Source organism: Malus domestica, chromosome 15 (genome assembly GCF_042453785.1).
Source record: "Malus domestica chromosome 15, GDT2T_hap1".
Taxonomy (NCBI): domain Eukaryota; kingdom Viridiplantae; phylum Streptophyta; class Magnoliopsida; order Rosales; family Rosaceae; genus Malus; species Malus domestica.
The window spans coordinates 23946728-23959513 of record NC_091675.1 but is presented as its reverse complement, the minus strand read 5'-3'; the positions used below and the strand labels follow the sequence as shown (position 1 = coordinate 23959513).

Below are 12786 nucleotides of genomic sequence, written 5' to 3'. Positions count from 1 at the left end.
AATTTTAAGAACCGATTTATACTATGCCATAAGTTTCAGAATCATGAAGCATCATTTCATAGCAACAACACAACTTTTTCGTTTTAAAGGTTTTAGAACTGATGCAAATTCCAAATACAAAGGCCAAGTAAAAACTCTGAGCAAATTCAGAGTAACACGCAGTACGCACGTTGAAGTGGAGTGGTAACATTACACTCATGGTGACCAAAACTATTCTCCTTACAACTGGCCTAAAATGTTGCTCACTGACATTTCAAGCATACTTCTGGGCAATCTCCATAAGAGAATTGGATAGTTCTTGTGGCTTTGAAAACATCGGCATATGATCAGCACCCTTAATCTCGACCACATTTTTAACCCCGCTGTTTGCAATCATCCATCGTTGAAATTCCTCGGTTATTATCAAATCTTTGTCACAAACCACATAAACTCGTGTAACCGAACCGTATCCCTCATTCGAGAATTTCTTCATCTTAGCCACTTCTTCACGAAAGAACGAACTCTTCCTTACTAAGCTCTTGGCAAGTTCCAAATCCTTCAAACACGTAAAATTTAATTACATCAGTTCAGGAAATTATAAATACATGTATACACTACAAGTTTAAGATAAATATTATGCCATAGACAAATACTGGGGGGGGGGGGGGGAATGGAATCACGCTAAAGCATTTTCCAAGATATAATTGCAGTAATTCTCTTTGAGTGCTTGTGAGAACGATACCTCGATCGGGCTAAGTTGGTAGAGAACCTCTTGTAGGTACTTGGGACCAAAGAAAATCGATGTCAAGGGTTGTTCGGGGCTTCCAAATTTCTCAAACCGAGTATCCAACCATGAGTCTGCCGGTTTCTTTTCCATGAACTTTTCACACAGAAAAAATGATTTTCGAGTAAACTTTGCTTGCTTTTATAAATTTCTAATAAAGCAAAGAACATTAAAATACAAATTGTAAGTGAAAGGTCTTAGATTTGAATCTCGTGAATAACGAGTTGGATACTCATTTATTCTGCCACTCGTAGTGTAAATATATCGATGCGTCGAAAAAAGAAGATGCAGATACCTGATCCATAATATAAGACGGCTGGTGAGTTGTGTCGGGCAGAAACGCAGTCAAGAAAACAGCAGCAGAGATTTTCTGTGGGAACTTTTCCATGGCAAGGGACAAGTTCATGCCTCCAAGACTATGTCCTACGAGTATCACCTTTTCGTTTGGAGCGAGCGATTCTATCAACTCTAACAAGGGCTCAGAGTACTCAGTAAGTGAGTGAACATCTTGTATGGCCTTCATGTTGATGCCCGATGCTGCGAGGTTAAGCACCGTGACCCTGTGACCACCGGACTCGAGCTTGGGTTTGATCTTGTACCAGCACCAAGCCCCATGACCCGCGCCGTGTACTAGAACAAAATGCGCCTTCCGTTCTCCGTTGGATCCTGCCATTTCCTCTGTTGGGTATGAACTACCACTCTACAACTGCATATAAAGATGGTTAAAACATGTACTAACTTTTCAACGCCGCGGTAACATTACAGGACATTTTCATCTGATAAGTGTATAGCAATAGATAAGAGAGAAATTAGAGTAATCAAAAGAATATAAGATAAACTATTAACCTAATCTCCTAAAATACTAGCTCGATGTGCAGATAATTAAGAGAATATGTCCAATGCATTATCTTGGTATAGATGGAGCCATACAGCTTTCATAATTCAGAAATTAATTTGATGACAAGAAGTATAGAATAGTCAATTCTGAAATTGAAATTGTGTATCCGATCCGATCAGACCAAGAACCATGCCCAGATGTCCGGACCCAAATAATCGTCTTTGTTAAAGAGTAAAGAGGGTGAGTCTATATGCGGTAGTAAAATAAATTACAATAGTGAAATTTTCTGCGTAAGAATGTAATTAGAAATCTGGTAATAAAAAATGGCAAATCAAAGAAAATTCAACAATTTGTGCAGGGTTGAAAAATATCGAATGTGAAGAGAAAAAGAGGAAAATTCAAAAGCAAACAGACGGATCAATCACATTACTCCAAGAATAGTGACAAAATATGTGTCGGCAGAAATTTTGGAATACAGCAATCGGGCGACGTTTCCTTAAGGACCTATTCAAGAATATCTTATATCCCACCTTCAAAATTTGTGATGCTACCCGAGAATCTCTCTCACAAGGTCCAGTCCGGTTTCTCTACCCGAGAATCTCTCATGGCCGCAGATGTCGGAGGAATTTCCATGTGTATGACATCACATTTGGCATTTCATGACTCGTATATATCACATCATTTGTGCTTTTTGATCTTCAAGTGGCTCTCCCACTAGCCGACTTGGAGGGACTACTAGTCTTGTGACTAGGCAAATGTGTTTGCACGTGGTCAGCAAAATCATCTTCTCTAATGGAAGAACAATTTATATGGTACAAATTTATCGTCTCGATAACGATCCGTGCAATGAAAATAAATATATATAGACAAAAGTTTCTATTATTTTAATTTTATTGGCAGAACGCTACCATGATGATAAAACCGTGTCATCAAGGGCGAACCGATTTAGCCGTAAGGGGATCAATTGATCTTTTGGAAAAAATTTAGCAGTATTTTAGGATCGTCAAGGGATCATGGGACCTCCCAGGTCCCTTTGTGGATCCACCTCTAACCGCTCCTGTACTTTCTTGATGTGAGGAAGTGATGCAAAATATATAAGCATACAAATTAAACCCTATTTTTATCAATTGTAGCAAAGTATGTAAGTAGGGATCGTTCTAGGCCGGAGATTAGGAGGGATTGCCAAATCACTTGAAACTGACTCAAAACGTAAAAACAAAGTTTAAAACACTAAACTAGACTCAAAGAATGCAAAACCAAACTATAAAACACCAAAACAAACCAAAAGACTCAAAACAGCAAATAAACACTCAAAACTGCTTTAAAAACACTTTCTGGGCAGTTTTGAACACCTAACACTAAATTGGACGAAATTGGGTTATGACTTGACTCAAGACACTTAAAAACACAAACTAAATTGATTTCTAACTAATCTAACACTTCAAAATAAATGGGGATTGAGTTTTGACGAAAATTGAAAACAAGAACAAACTTTGTAAATTGAACAGATTCTAAAACGAATTTGATAAAAGTGAATGGATGGAAGGCTAGCTAAGGGGTTCTTCTCCACACATGTCACACTTGCATACAAAACGATTTCCAATTGCTTTTCGATAAACCATGAATTCCCAACACCCCAGATTAACCGTGAATTGCACTAATTAACCCTCAGATTTTCCTTAAGTTATTGAATTGGATGAATTGCATACGACAACCCAAAGCATTCCCCACAAGTTCCCTACATGAATTGCATAATAGAGATACAAGCAAGAATCATTAAGTTCTATGAAAATCATAAGCATTGGCGAAGCACTCGTTACTATGAATTGCATGAAACTTATGCCAAGAATTTACTTAACACGATTGTGATCAACAACCTTTACTACTTGTGAATATAAATTCATAACGATTAGGTGAAACTCCCTTATATCCTAGTATCAAACTTATGCATGAAAATTAAGCGTGCACTCTCAACCAACATACACAAATCAGTTTTAATTCATGTAGATAAGTAAATTGAATTCACAACTTATGAAACGCAATTAGAAGTAATCAAATCATATAGCAAGCATAAACATGTTTTCGAATTCCCCCTAGCCAAGGGGGGTTTAGTTCCTCATACTCACAAAGCAAAGATACATAAATTTAGACATTAAAATCCAAAGAAAGAAAACACCTAGATGATCCAGCTTGGACAGCAGGTGCATCCACAAGTCTTATTTCCTCCTTGTTGCAGCACTTGGTCTAAAGTCAGGTTCTAGGGTGGTATTTGTATGGGAGAATGGGTAGGGAATGGTATGGAAGGGTTTAGGATTGATGGGGGGTATGGCTAGGGTAAAAAGAATCAGAAAAATATGGAAGAATGGTGAAGGAAGGCTGCGGCAATGAGAGGGAATGATTTCTGGCGAAAATTCTGAATATGGAGGGGTGGTTGATGTGTTTTTGATGTAGTGTGTTTTCTAGTGTTCTTCCCTTCACTCCCTATTTATAGAAGCTCCAAAGCAAAGAATCACTCAAGTGGCTTCAATAAACAATACAAACAAAGACCAAAATGATGCAAAAACAGCTAGTTTACATGCTCTTTTATCATTGTGTCTTGCCTTTAACAAAAGGCAATCATTCCTCTTTTGCTAATTCAACTCCTTTGTAGCTGTCCATGTGCCTTCATTCTTCAATTTCTGATGCATTTGCCTTGTATTCCATCCCTTTTCCACATGTACTAGCTGTTAGACAACTTTCACACACATGTTTTGCATCATTTCATCTTGCAAACATCAACTTTCGGCCACTTTACACCTCTACACACATGCTATGCATCATTTCAGCCTGAAATTATGTTTGTAGTTGCTGAAAATGTGAGTACATCCTGTAAAGCAATCCAACAAATGACATCTTTCACTTCTTTTCCTTTCAAATTGTTCCTTAAATGTATGTATATGCACACTTCCACACTTCAACTTCATTATTCAGATTTTTGCATGTGTTGAAACCCTTTTTAAAACACCAAAAACGTCCATCCCACATGCTCCATATGCATGCAATCCATTTTGGCCCAAAATTGCTCCAAATTGCACCAAAATGCACTTTCTTTCCAACTTTGTTATTAGGACCTACAAACACATGAAAATAGCTTAAAACACTCTTATAAGCAATAACTAACTAAGTAAATGCAAGAAAACATGTTAACTAAGTCGCATAAATATGCTCCTATCAGGAAGAAGATGGATGTGATGGCAGAGACGATGACAATGACGTGTGTGTGTGTGTGTGTGTAAAGAGACAAAAATATATATATGATCTTCATTTACAAACGATATTATCATAGTAAGAGGGAAGGGGTTGGCCTAGCCTCACAATGGATAGAAATAATGTGGTTCAAATTCGTCTTTGGTAAGAATCGAATCTAAGACATCTCACTTACAAGTGAAGGGAAACACCACTAAACTGTAGTACTAAGTAGCAAATTTATTAAAAAAAATTAAAATCCCTCAAAATCTCAATCGAATACACCTATGTTTTCAGTTTGAAGTTTTCAAAAAGAGAAATGATTTTAACATACCATTTCCCACCTTATACACACTCATCTAGCTTCGTAGCTGTCAGATTGAACAATTAAAGTAAAATCAACGGTCAACATTATTAGAAAGTATGCACAGAGTAATAAAAGGTGAGATGAAATCACTACCCTTTCAAAAAATTATACATATACTAAAACCCAAACTCGGGTGGCACTGTTTTTCACTATTCGTGAACAATAAAATAGCGGAAATGCCCTCATATTTTTTGGCTGGCAGCACTTTGTTTCAACTTATCTACAATGAAAGGACGGTTATGCCCTTCCATTCCACCTGTCGACCATTGATGCGTCTTCTGGCATCTTCCCTTGCTTTTCACTCTTTTTGCTTCTATTGCTTTTCATTCTTTCTCCTCCAATTTTTGTTCGATTGTTTGGGTTTTTGTGGTTTTCGTTTCCTTTGCTCTCTCTCCATGTTACCTCTGTTGGGTTATGTCGCTGGTGTTCTTTGTTCTCTCATGTTTTATCTTGCTCTTCTATCACCTTAAAGCTTTCCGGTGAGTTATTCAAAACTTGCATGTGGGAGGGTGTTTTTTTTTTTTTTCTTTCCAAATCGATGGGTTTTATTATCTTCAATTTTAGATGTTAAGAATTGATTGTTTATTTTGGTTAGATATTTTATTAACCTTTGTTATGTGTTCTGATCAAGGATTGAATTGGGTTTTGGAGTTTTAATTTGATGATTTTTTTTTATTCAAATGTTTAGTTGCAGAAATTTTAAATTAGTTTGTGTTCTGGGTTTCAGATTTGGCGAAATATTTTATTGGCCTGTGTTATGTGTTCTGATGAAGGTTTGAACACAGAAAAACAACCACACAGGCCTTGGCCTTTTGCATTGAGTATTTTGCTTCTTCTTTTTTTTGGTGCTGTGGTTGTTTGTTTTTTATTTCAGGAAATGTTGCTAATCGAATTTTAAGGTTTTGTATAGAAGCTTGCAAGCCCTTTTTTATTTCGTTTGCAGATCTATTTTATAATAATAATATTAATTAATTTTTGGGGTTTTGTTTCTGTGTTTGGATTTTTAGTGTGGGTATATGATTTGGTTTTTTATTTTATTTTGAGGAAGCAATGGTCATCGTTTTTTGCCGCTTTTATGTGTAGGGTTCCAGCTTCCAGGTGCTTGAGGTTCCTCTCTCTCTCTCTCTCACTTTTTTTATTCAAATCATGATCGAATTTCATTTGTATGAATGTTGGATCTATAATCTATTGCTTTCGACAAATTGTGCACTTTGTTTACTTCGATTAATTTTTTGTGGTTTGATTTGGTGAATTTTTGGGAAAATCCAAGTTCAATCCCGTTCTGTTTGCAGCATGCCAGTGATGATTTAAAACATTTTACGATGGACAATCAATTGGAAACAGCTTCAAATGGGAAGTTTTCACAAGGGACGCATGTAAGTGGGGTTATGCCTGATGCCAATGGAGAATGCTTTTTGGAATTTCATTAAGGGAAATTTTGGGTTTTATTGAAGAAATTTTAAACCCAGAAAGCTTGGGTTTCCTGGTGCGTTCTCTGACATTTTTTGTTAGGGTTTAGTTCTTGGGTTCTCTTTTCGTTGTTCAAATTTTTGTGATTTTAATTTTAAAAATCTGGGTTAAAGAAATTTTTCTGAGTTAATTCATGATATTGTATGAAGTATGGCTTATTCTATTCTCTTTTTATTGAGGTATGAATTTACATGGAAATGTTTATATGCATGTGGACTATGCCATTTGAGAAACTATGGTATTCATATGTTCTGTAATTATTTTCATTTTATTTTGGATTTGTTCAAGTTCCAGTTTGCACGATTGTAAGATGTATATCTAATTTCAAGTATCTAATTGGTTTTGTACCAATATACAGTACTCAAACGCTCTCAACGAATACCCTTTTTCTCCCTCTCTCTCATGATAATTGATGCGGAGTTCCAGACCCAGAGAAGGTGAAAATCTAGACTTCCCAAACTTGGCCTCCCTTCTCGACTGTGGAGTATCAACCGGTACACTTGAGCTTCCCAAACTATGTTGAAATATTTGAGAAATGCTAAGTAAACAAAAGAGAAAAGGAATTTTAGAGAGAGTGATATAATAGTTGTTATGTAATTGTATGAATGAATTAACTATTCAACAGGGAGAGAGAGTTAAGAATTTATACAACAACTAATCACCTTGCTTAGCTCTCATGGCACATACTTAACAGACTAACAAACACTAACAATCTCTAAACTGATCTATTGAGCTGGACCATTAACCTCTGTTTATATCCCAGCCACTCATTTTTCGACACTTATCACTATTTGCAAAATCTAGAGTTGAAGAAACCCTATTCTTAATGAATATTATTTTTTATTGATAATTAATTGATGATTAATCTATTCCATTATTATTATTTTACCGCCAAATACTTTGAATATTCATTAGCAAATGATATAGGGTTAACTATTTAATGAATACAATTTTGATGGTTGATTGCATTTCGTCAGTTATAAATATGGTGAATCCATTATTCAATACTGGCTGAATAATCACAATGCTTTGGCCACTTATCTTGAATTCTGTTCAAATTGATGAAGTCGCATGTTTCTTAAATGGAAACCTGTGTTCTTTGAATTTGGCTTTTACAATTGAAGTCAAATTGACTCTGGCTTGAGCGACATTTGTAAATCCGGTGTTCTGAAAATTACTTTACACACCATGACCTGCATTTCTAACTGTTTACTGGTCTATACTTTAGAGATAGTGTACATCATTTTACTTTTTGTTGTGCATGTGACTGTGATCTTGAATATTTGATATTCTTTGAGATTTTCAGCATCCAGGTTTCGAAAATTCTGAACTTTATTCTTTTGTTTTTCTTCCTGTTTGATCAAGAATTGAGCCATGGTCCTTTAAACAACATTTGGGGCAAGCTGTTTTTATCCCTGCTGGATGCCCTTTTCACATCAGGAATCTTCCAGTAGTTTTCTTTGTAGCTAAATTAATATTTTTGAAGTACCAACTCCGGGTTATTTAATGAAAATGTGAACGGTTTAGATTGACTAGACAAGTAATTTATTTAAAGCATGTAATTGTACTTGCATGTGTATTAGTTTTATTTCTTGGTCGTTCAAGGACGTCACATAGCAAAAGTTAAGTCATCTAATACTACAATGTACATACAATACAGAAAGAAGCTATCTTAATATTGGATGACTTAACATTCTCTGTTTTTTATTTTTTAGTTTTTATTAACCCTGTATCTTAAAAAATAGTTATTTTTGAGTTTTGTAGGCTACTTTTATCAATTGTCAAATGTGACTCAAAAACTAATCCAAAAGCTTTAAAAAAACTTACTGTTTGATAATTTCCTTTCCGAAATTCTAATTATGTTTAAACTTTTGTCAGTCATTACATTTTTTGCAAGAACTCTAAATTCACATTGTATTTCAATAAATTTTAAACGCTTTGTCTACGCTCTTAAATTTTTTTACTACAATGTGTTAAATATTTTAGAAAACTTCATTTTAATCCTTGGCAAATATGACTTTTAGATAAAAACCATGAGTAAGATCAAAATCTAATTTTAGTCCCTTGATACATTAATAACATCATTTATTAATTATATTTTGATTTTTTTATTTTTTTTTTCTTTCTAATTTTTAATGTATTAATTTTATTTCATTATAATTTTTATTTTCATTTCATTCATCATAATATATTTTGTTGTGAAAATTTAGATAAACTAATTTTTGTTATACAATATATTTCGATATACTTTATCTTCTTCATTTAGGTATATTAAATTCATTATAATACATTTCGGTGCATACATTTAGGTACACACATTTCGGTACATACATTTCGATACAAACATTTAGGTACATTAATTTCGGTGCATACATTTCGGTACACACATTTAGGTACATTAATTTAATATTAATACATTTTGGTGCATATATTTAGGTACATACATTTCGGTACTAACATTTAAATATATTAGTTTAATATAATATATTTCGGTACACACATTTCGGTACTAACATTTAGGTACATTAATTGAGTCTTTCAAGTTTGAAGAATGTTAAATAAAATTAATAAATTAAAAAACTATTTTTTTGTCAAAAAATAAATTAAAATTTGTGTATTAATAAATTTAAATATTTAATGGGAGACATTAAATAAAATGCACATTAATTATTTTGAATTAAGGACACATTAGGGACTGAAATCAATATTCAATCTAACACTAGGTTTTTTTTAAATTTTAATCTTCTTGAAGGATTAAAGTTCAAAAACCCCTAAATATTTTTAATTACTAAATCAAATTCTCGCTACTCCATTTAGTAGAAAAAAAAAACATGCCAGCATTATTCTTATCATTCGCAGATGTGTGCTTCTCAAGCTTTGTTCTATACAAATTTTAATGCACTTAACACTTACTTCAGGATCTTTGGCATTGATCAAATAAGGTGACCAAATTCTTATTATTGATCATTCAATACCTTCTTTCTTTGCTAAGTTTTTTTCACCCCTCTTAAACTTATTAACTTTGATATGCTTCAAGTTATTCCTTGGTATAGAACCTGCCTCAACTGCTTTCGAAATAATCAGATTTTCTTTTACATGATTATGTGAATGATTGAATTTTTGAAAGAAATTGATTTAAATTTTGTTTTCATATTTAGGCGGGCAAGAGAAAAGGAATTGACAAAGTAGAAAGCTTTAGAGAAAGCTAGAAAGCTTCAGGTAAAAATCAGGAATGTATTAAGAAACTTCTTTTGTCAAATTTTCCTTCCTTTTTGGTTGATGGTGGGAATAATACAGGTAAAAAAATTGCATGTTGCAAAGGAAAAACCACACCAACGCACACTCGGAAATAGCTAGAGGTATTGGTAAACCTCACTTTGAATATACATGCTTTACAATTCGTGGAAATCCACATGACTCCTGAAAATGATAGTAGCAAATATGAGGTAAAGGGACTTAATATTTTATTAACATGCTTCTTGCGATTTTGGAGTTATGCCAGGATGGGTAGTTTACCCTTGGGTGTGGGTTGATGATTGTACACACATTACATTTATGTTACGATAATTATAAATAACATCTTATTTCGTGGATGAATTTATTTCTACTGTTCATTTAGACATTGAAGCTGATGCAACTCTAAAATTAACATCTTGATAGACTAGAAGTAGATATCTGTTTTTTATTCTCCACACTTCTGTCTAACTTCTTCTTGAGTGATAGTTTAGTTAATTTCTTTTTACTTTCTTGCAAGTTTGATGGGAATTTTTAGCTATCTGCAATAATGAGAATGCAAAGTAATAGGTTTGTCATCTTTTGATTTATATTAATTTTTTATTGTTTTGTAGATTAATAATTATGCGATTGATTATATTTTATTGTGTTAATGTGTAGTGTAGATAATTTTAGCCAACATTATAGAATCCATTTTCTGTTGAAAAATTTGAATGTTCTGTGATGGAAAAGGTTATGATAAACTGCAAGGTAGAAATTCTGTTATGAGTTCTTCAGCTAATTTGGAGCATGTTTCTTTACGATGTTTAATTTCATCTGGAAACAAATAGTGTTTAGAATCACCAAGTGGTACAAAAAAGTATTTTAAATTGTTTTTTAACCAATCTATTGCCAACTTTTCCAACGGGTTTCTTATTTTATTCTCCATTATTTTGCAAGAAACCAAAGCCTTTCCATGCTCGAGAGTTATTGTGTGCGTAAGAATTAATCTGTTTTGTTTGATCATTATGTTACAATACTATATGTGGTTGCAAATTTGAAAAATGTAGGGAGACAGATCAGTTATGAACAAATTAGCATGGTTCATCCTAATGATATATAAGTTAGGTGGCTGATTTGTTTCCTCATTTCTTCATTGGTGATTTGTGTTTTCAGTGACTTTCCATTCGTGGGTAATAAGTTTTTGTCAAGAGTTAATGTGTTCAGTTCTTTTTCTTTTTTAATTTCTGTTATGTGTGGTTCTGTGTCATGTGGTTGGAGTGTGATGTGATTAGAGGTTCCAAAAGAGAAACATTACTTCTTTTATTTGGTCAGAGGAGGGGGGAGGAAGTTCTGTTCAATTTTGGTTTTTCCAATGGCTTAGGAAGAAATTATGTCACTATTGATATTGCAGGTGGACAACTTGCAGAAATTACAAGGTATGCTACAATCTGTACTTCTTCGGTAGATTTGATTCAAATTGATAGATTTCGTTGAGAAAGAAACTTTTATCTTTTCTTTCAGTTAAGGACTCTTAGGACTTCAAATTTGTAAAAGATGTGAATATTAGAACAATGGCAATAGAACCGCCAATCCATATGCTTGTAAATAGATTTCAACATATATCTAAATACTATTGCATATCGTATGTATTTAGAACTTTTTACATGTTTTATACAGTTTTAAAACCCGCAGCTTCACGCAGGCACCGTCGCTAGTGTATACTAAAAGCTAAAACAATAATAATTATCAAACGTCTCTATAGTTTGAAACTTTGAGTTTTTAGTTTTCTTTTGTGTGTCTTTTCTTGTGCCTCTCTCTTACATTTATCCCACCATCCTTTATTTACTCTTCATCCTTCTTTTTCCTATGTATTTTAATTCTATTACTAGCACAAAAAGTAAAAAAAAAAAAAAAAACAAACAAAATTGATATCAAACAGATCGCTAGACTTCACAAACAATCCAAGATAATAGAGGCATGATTTCAAGGGCTTCCATCTTCTTCCAATAAAATTAATTTCAATCTGCTTTATAATTATCAACTTAGAAACCCCACCACTAACTAGGGTAAGTCCTTAATATTCCGAACTATTCAATAGTTGGCTTTATAGTTAATAGATTGACAAGTAAGTGGAAAAAAATATAAAATTTAAGGATTTTTATCACAAATAGTCCTTCAGATTGAGCAAACTCATAATTTTAATCCCTCACTTTCAAAATCAATCAATGTCGTCCCTGACATTCACTACCTCACATCAATTTGGTCATTCAGTTAAGATTCCACCAACTATTTTGTTAGTTTGTATGCGGCACCCACAAATCCAATCAGTGGAGGAGCCAGGAATTTAAGACAATGGGGTCAAAAGTTGAACTTCCATTACTAATCACGCAAAGCAAACAATTTCGAATTCGAACACTGCCTTAATGTTTGGTTTGTCATTACCTTGAGGGTCATGGATGGCTCTTCTGAGAAAAGCGCTCTCGTCTTTGATAGTATCCTTCTGGCCACACCGTATGTGCCAGTTTGGCATATGTAGAATAAACTTGTCGAGTCTTCATTCCTACTTTAAAATCCTACTAGTCAAAAGGACACTAAACAAATGAGCTAGAGGCGTGTTTTACTTGGCCAGAAAGAGAATGGGTGGAAGGGAAGTCCTTCTCGATTTGGATTAGTCCTTTGATTCCCATGAGGAAGAAAATCGGTGCTGGACTCGCAACTAGGAGTCCGATTACTTATATTGACGGAATCGAAATCCGAAGAAGGGAAGCTCGGATTGGTCGAGAATGAAACAATATCGAGTTTGTTGTACCCGAAATACCGACACATAATTTCGGAAACACCAAAATACCCCTAATCATAGACCTAAATCTGCTGGAAAACTCCACCAGAACTTCTTCGTTAGCTCAG

General features: G+C 33.9%; 1 protein-coding gene and 1 long non-coding RNA gene across 7 annotated transcripts; one reads left to right on the top strand and one right to left on the bottom strand.

Annotated features, from left to right (window-relative positions):
* Nucleotides 1-33: 33 nt before the first annotated feature.
* On the bottom strand, nucleotides 34-4020 carry LOC103401286 (salicylic acid-binding protein 2-like). 5 transcript variants are annotated; one of them, XM_070814124.1, is made up of 4 exons: nucleotides 3778-4020; nucleotides 1059-1469; nucleotides 722-859; nucleotides 34-535 (listed from the first exon to the last, which is right to left on the bottom strand). In XM_070814124.1, the coding sequence occupies exons 2-4, from the start codon at nucleotides 1434-1436 to the stop codon at nucleotides 254-256; spliced, it is 798 nt and encodes a 265-aa protein (XP_070670225.1). In that variant the 5' UTR covers nucleotides 1437-1469; nucleotides 3778-4020; the 3' UTR covers nucleotides 34-253. The 5 variants fall into 5 exon arrangements, with proteins under 5 accessions (XP_070670225.1, XP_070670224.1, XP_070670226.1 ...); XM_070814123.1 differs by lacking the exon at nucleotides 3778-4020 and adding an exon at nucleotides 2132-2361; XM_070814125.1 differs by lacking the exon at nucleotides 3778-4020 and adding an exon at nucleotides 2032-2167.
* A 1509-nt stretch (nucleotides 4021-5529) lies between these two features.
* On the top strand, nucleotides 5530-11517 carry LOC114821806 (uncharacterized). 2 transcript variants are annotated; one of them, XR_011576320.1, is made up of 6 exons: nucleotides 5530-5672; nucleotides 6277-6300; nucleotides 6486-6679; nucleotides 7022-7157; nucleotides 9822-9882; nucleotides 9961-11517. It is a non-coding gene; the product is annotated as an uncharacterized lncRNA (long non-coding RNA). The 2 variants fall into 2 exon arrangements; XR_011576321.1 differs by having other exon boundaries at nucleotides 6242-6300.
* The last annotated feature ends 1269 nt before the right edge of the window (nucleotides 11518-12786 follow it).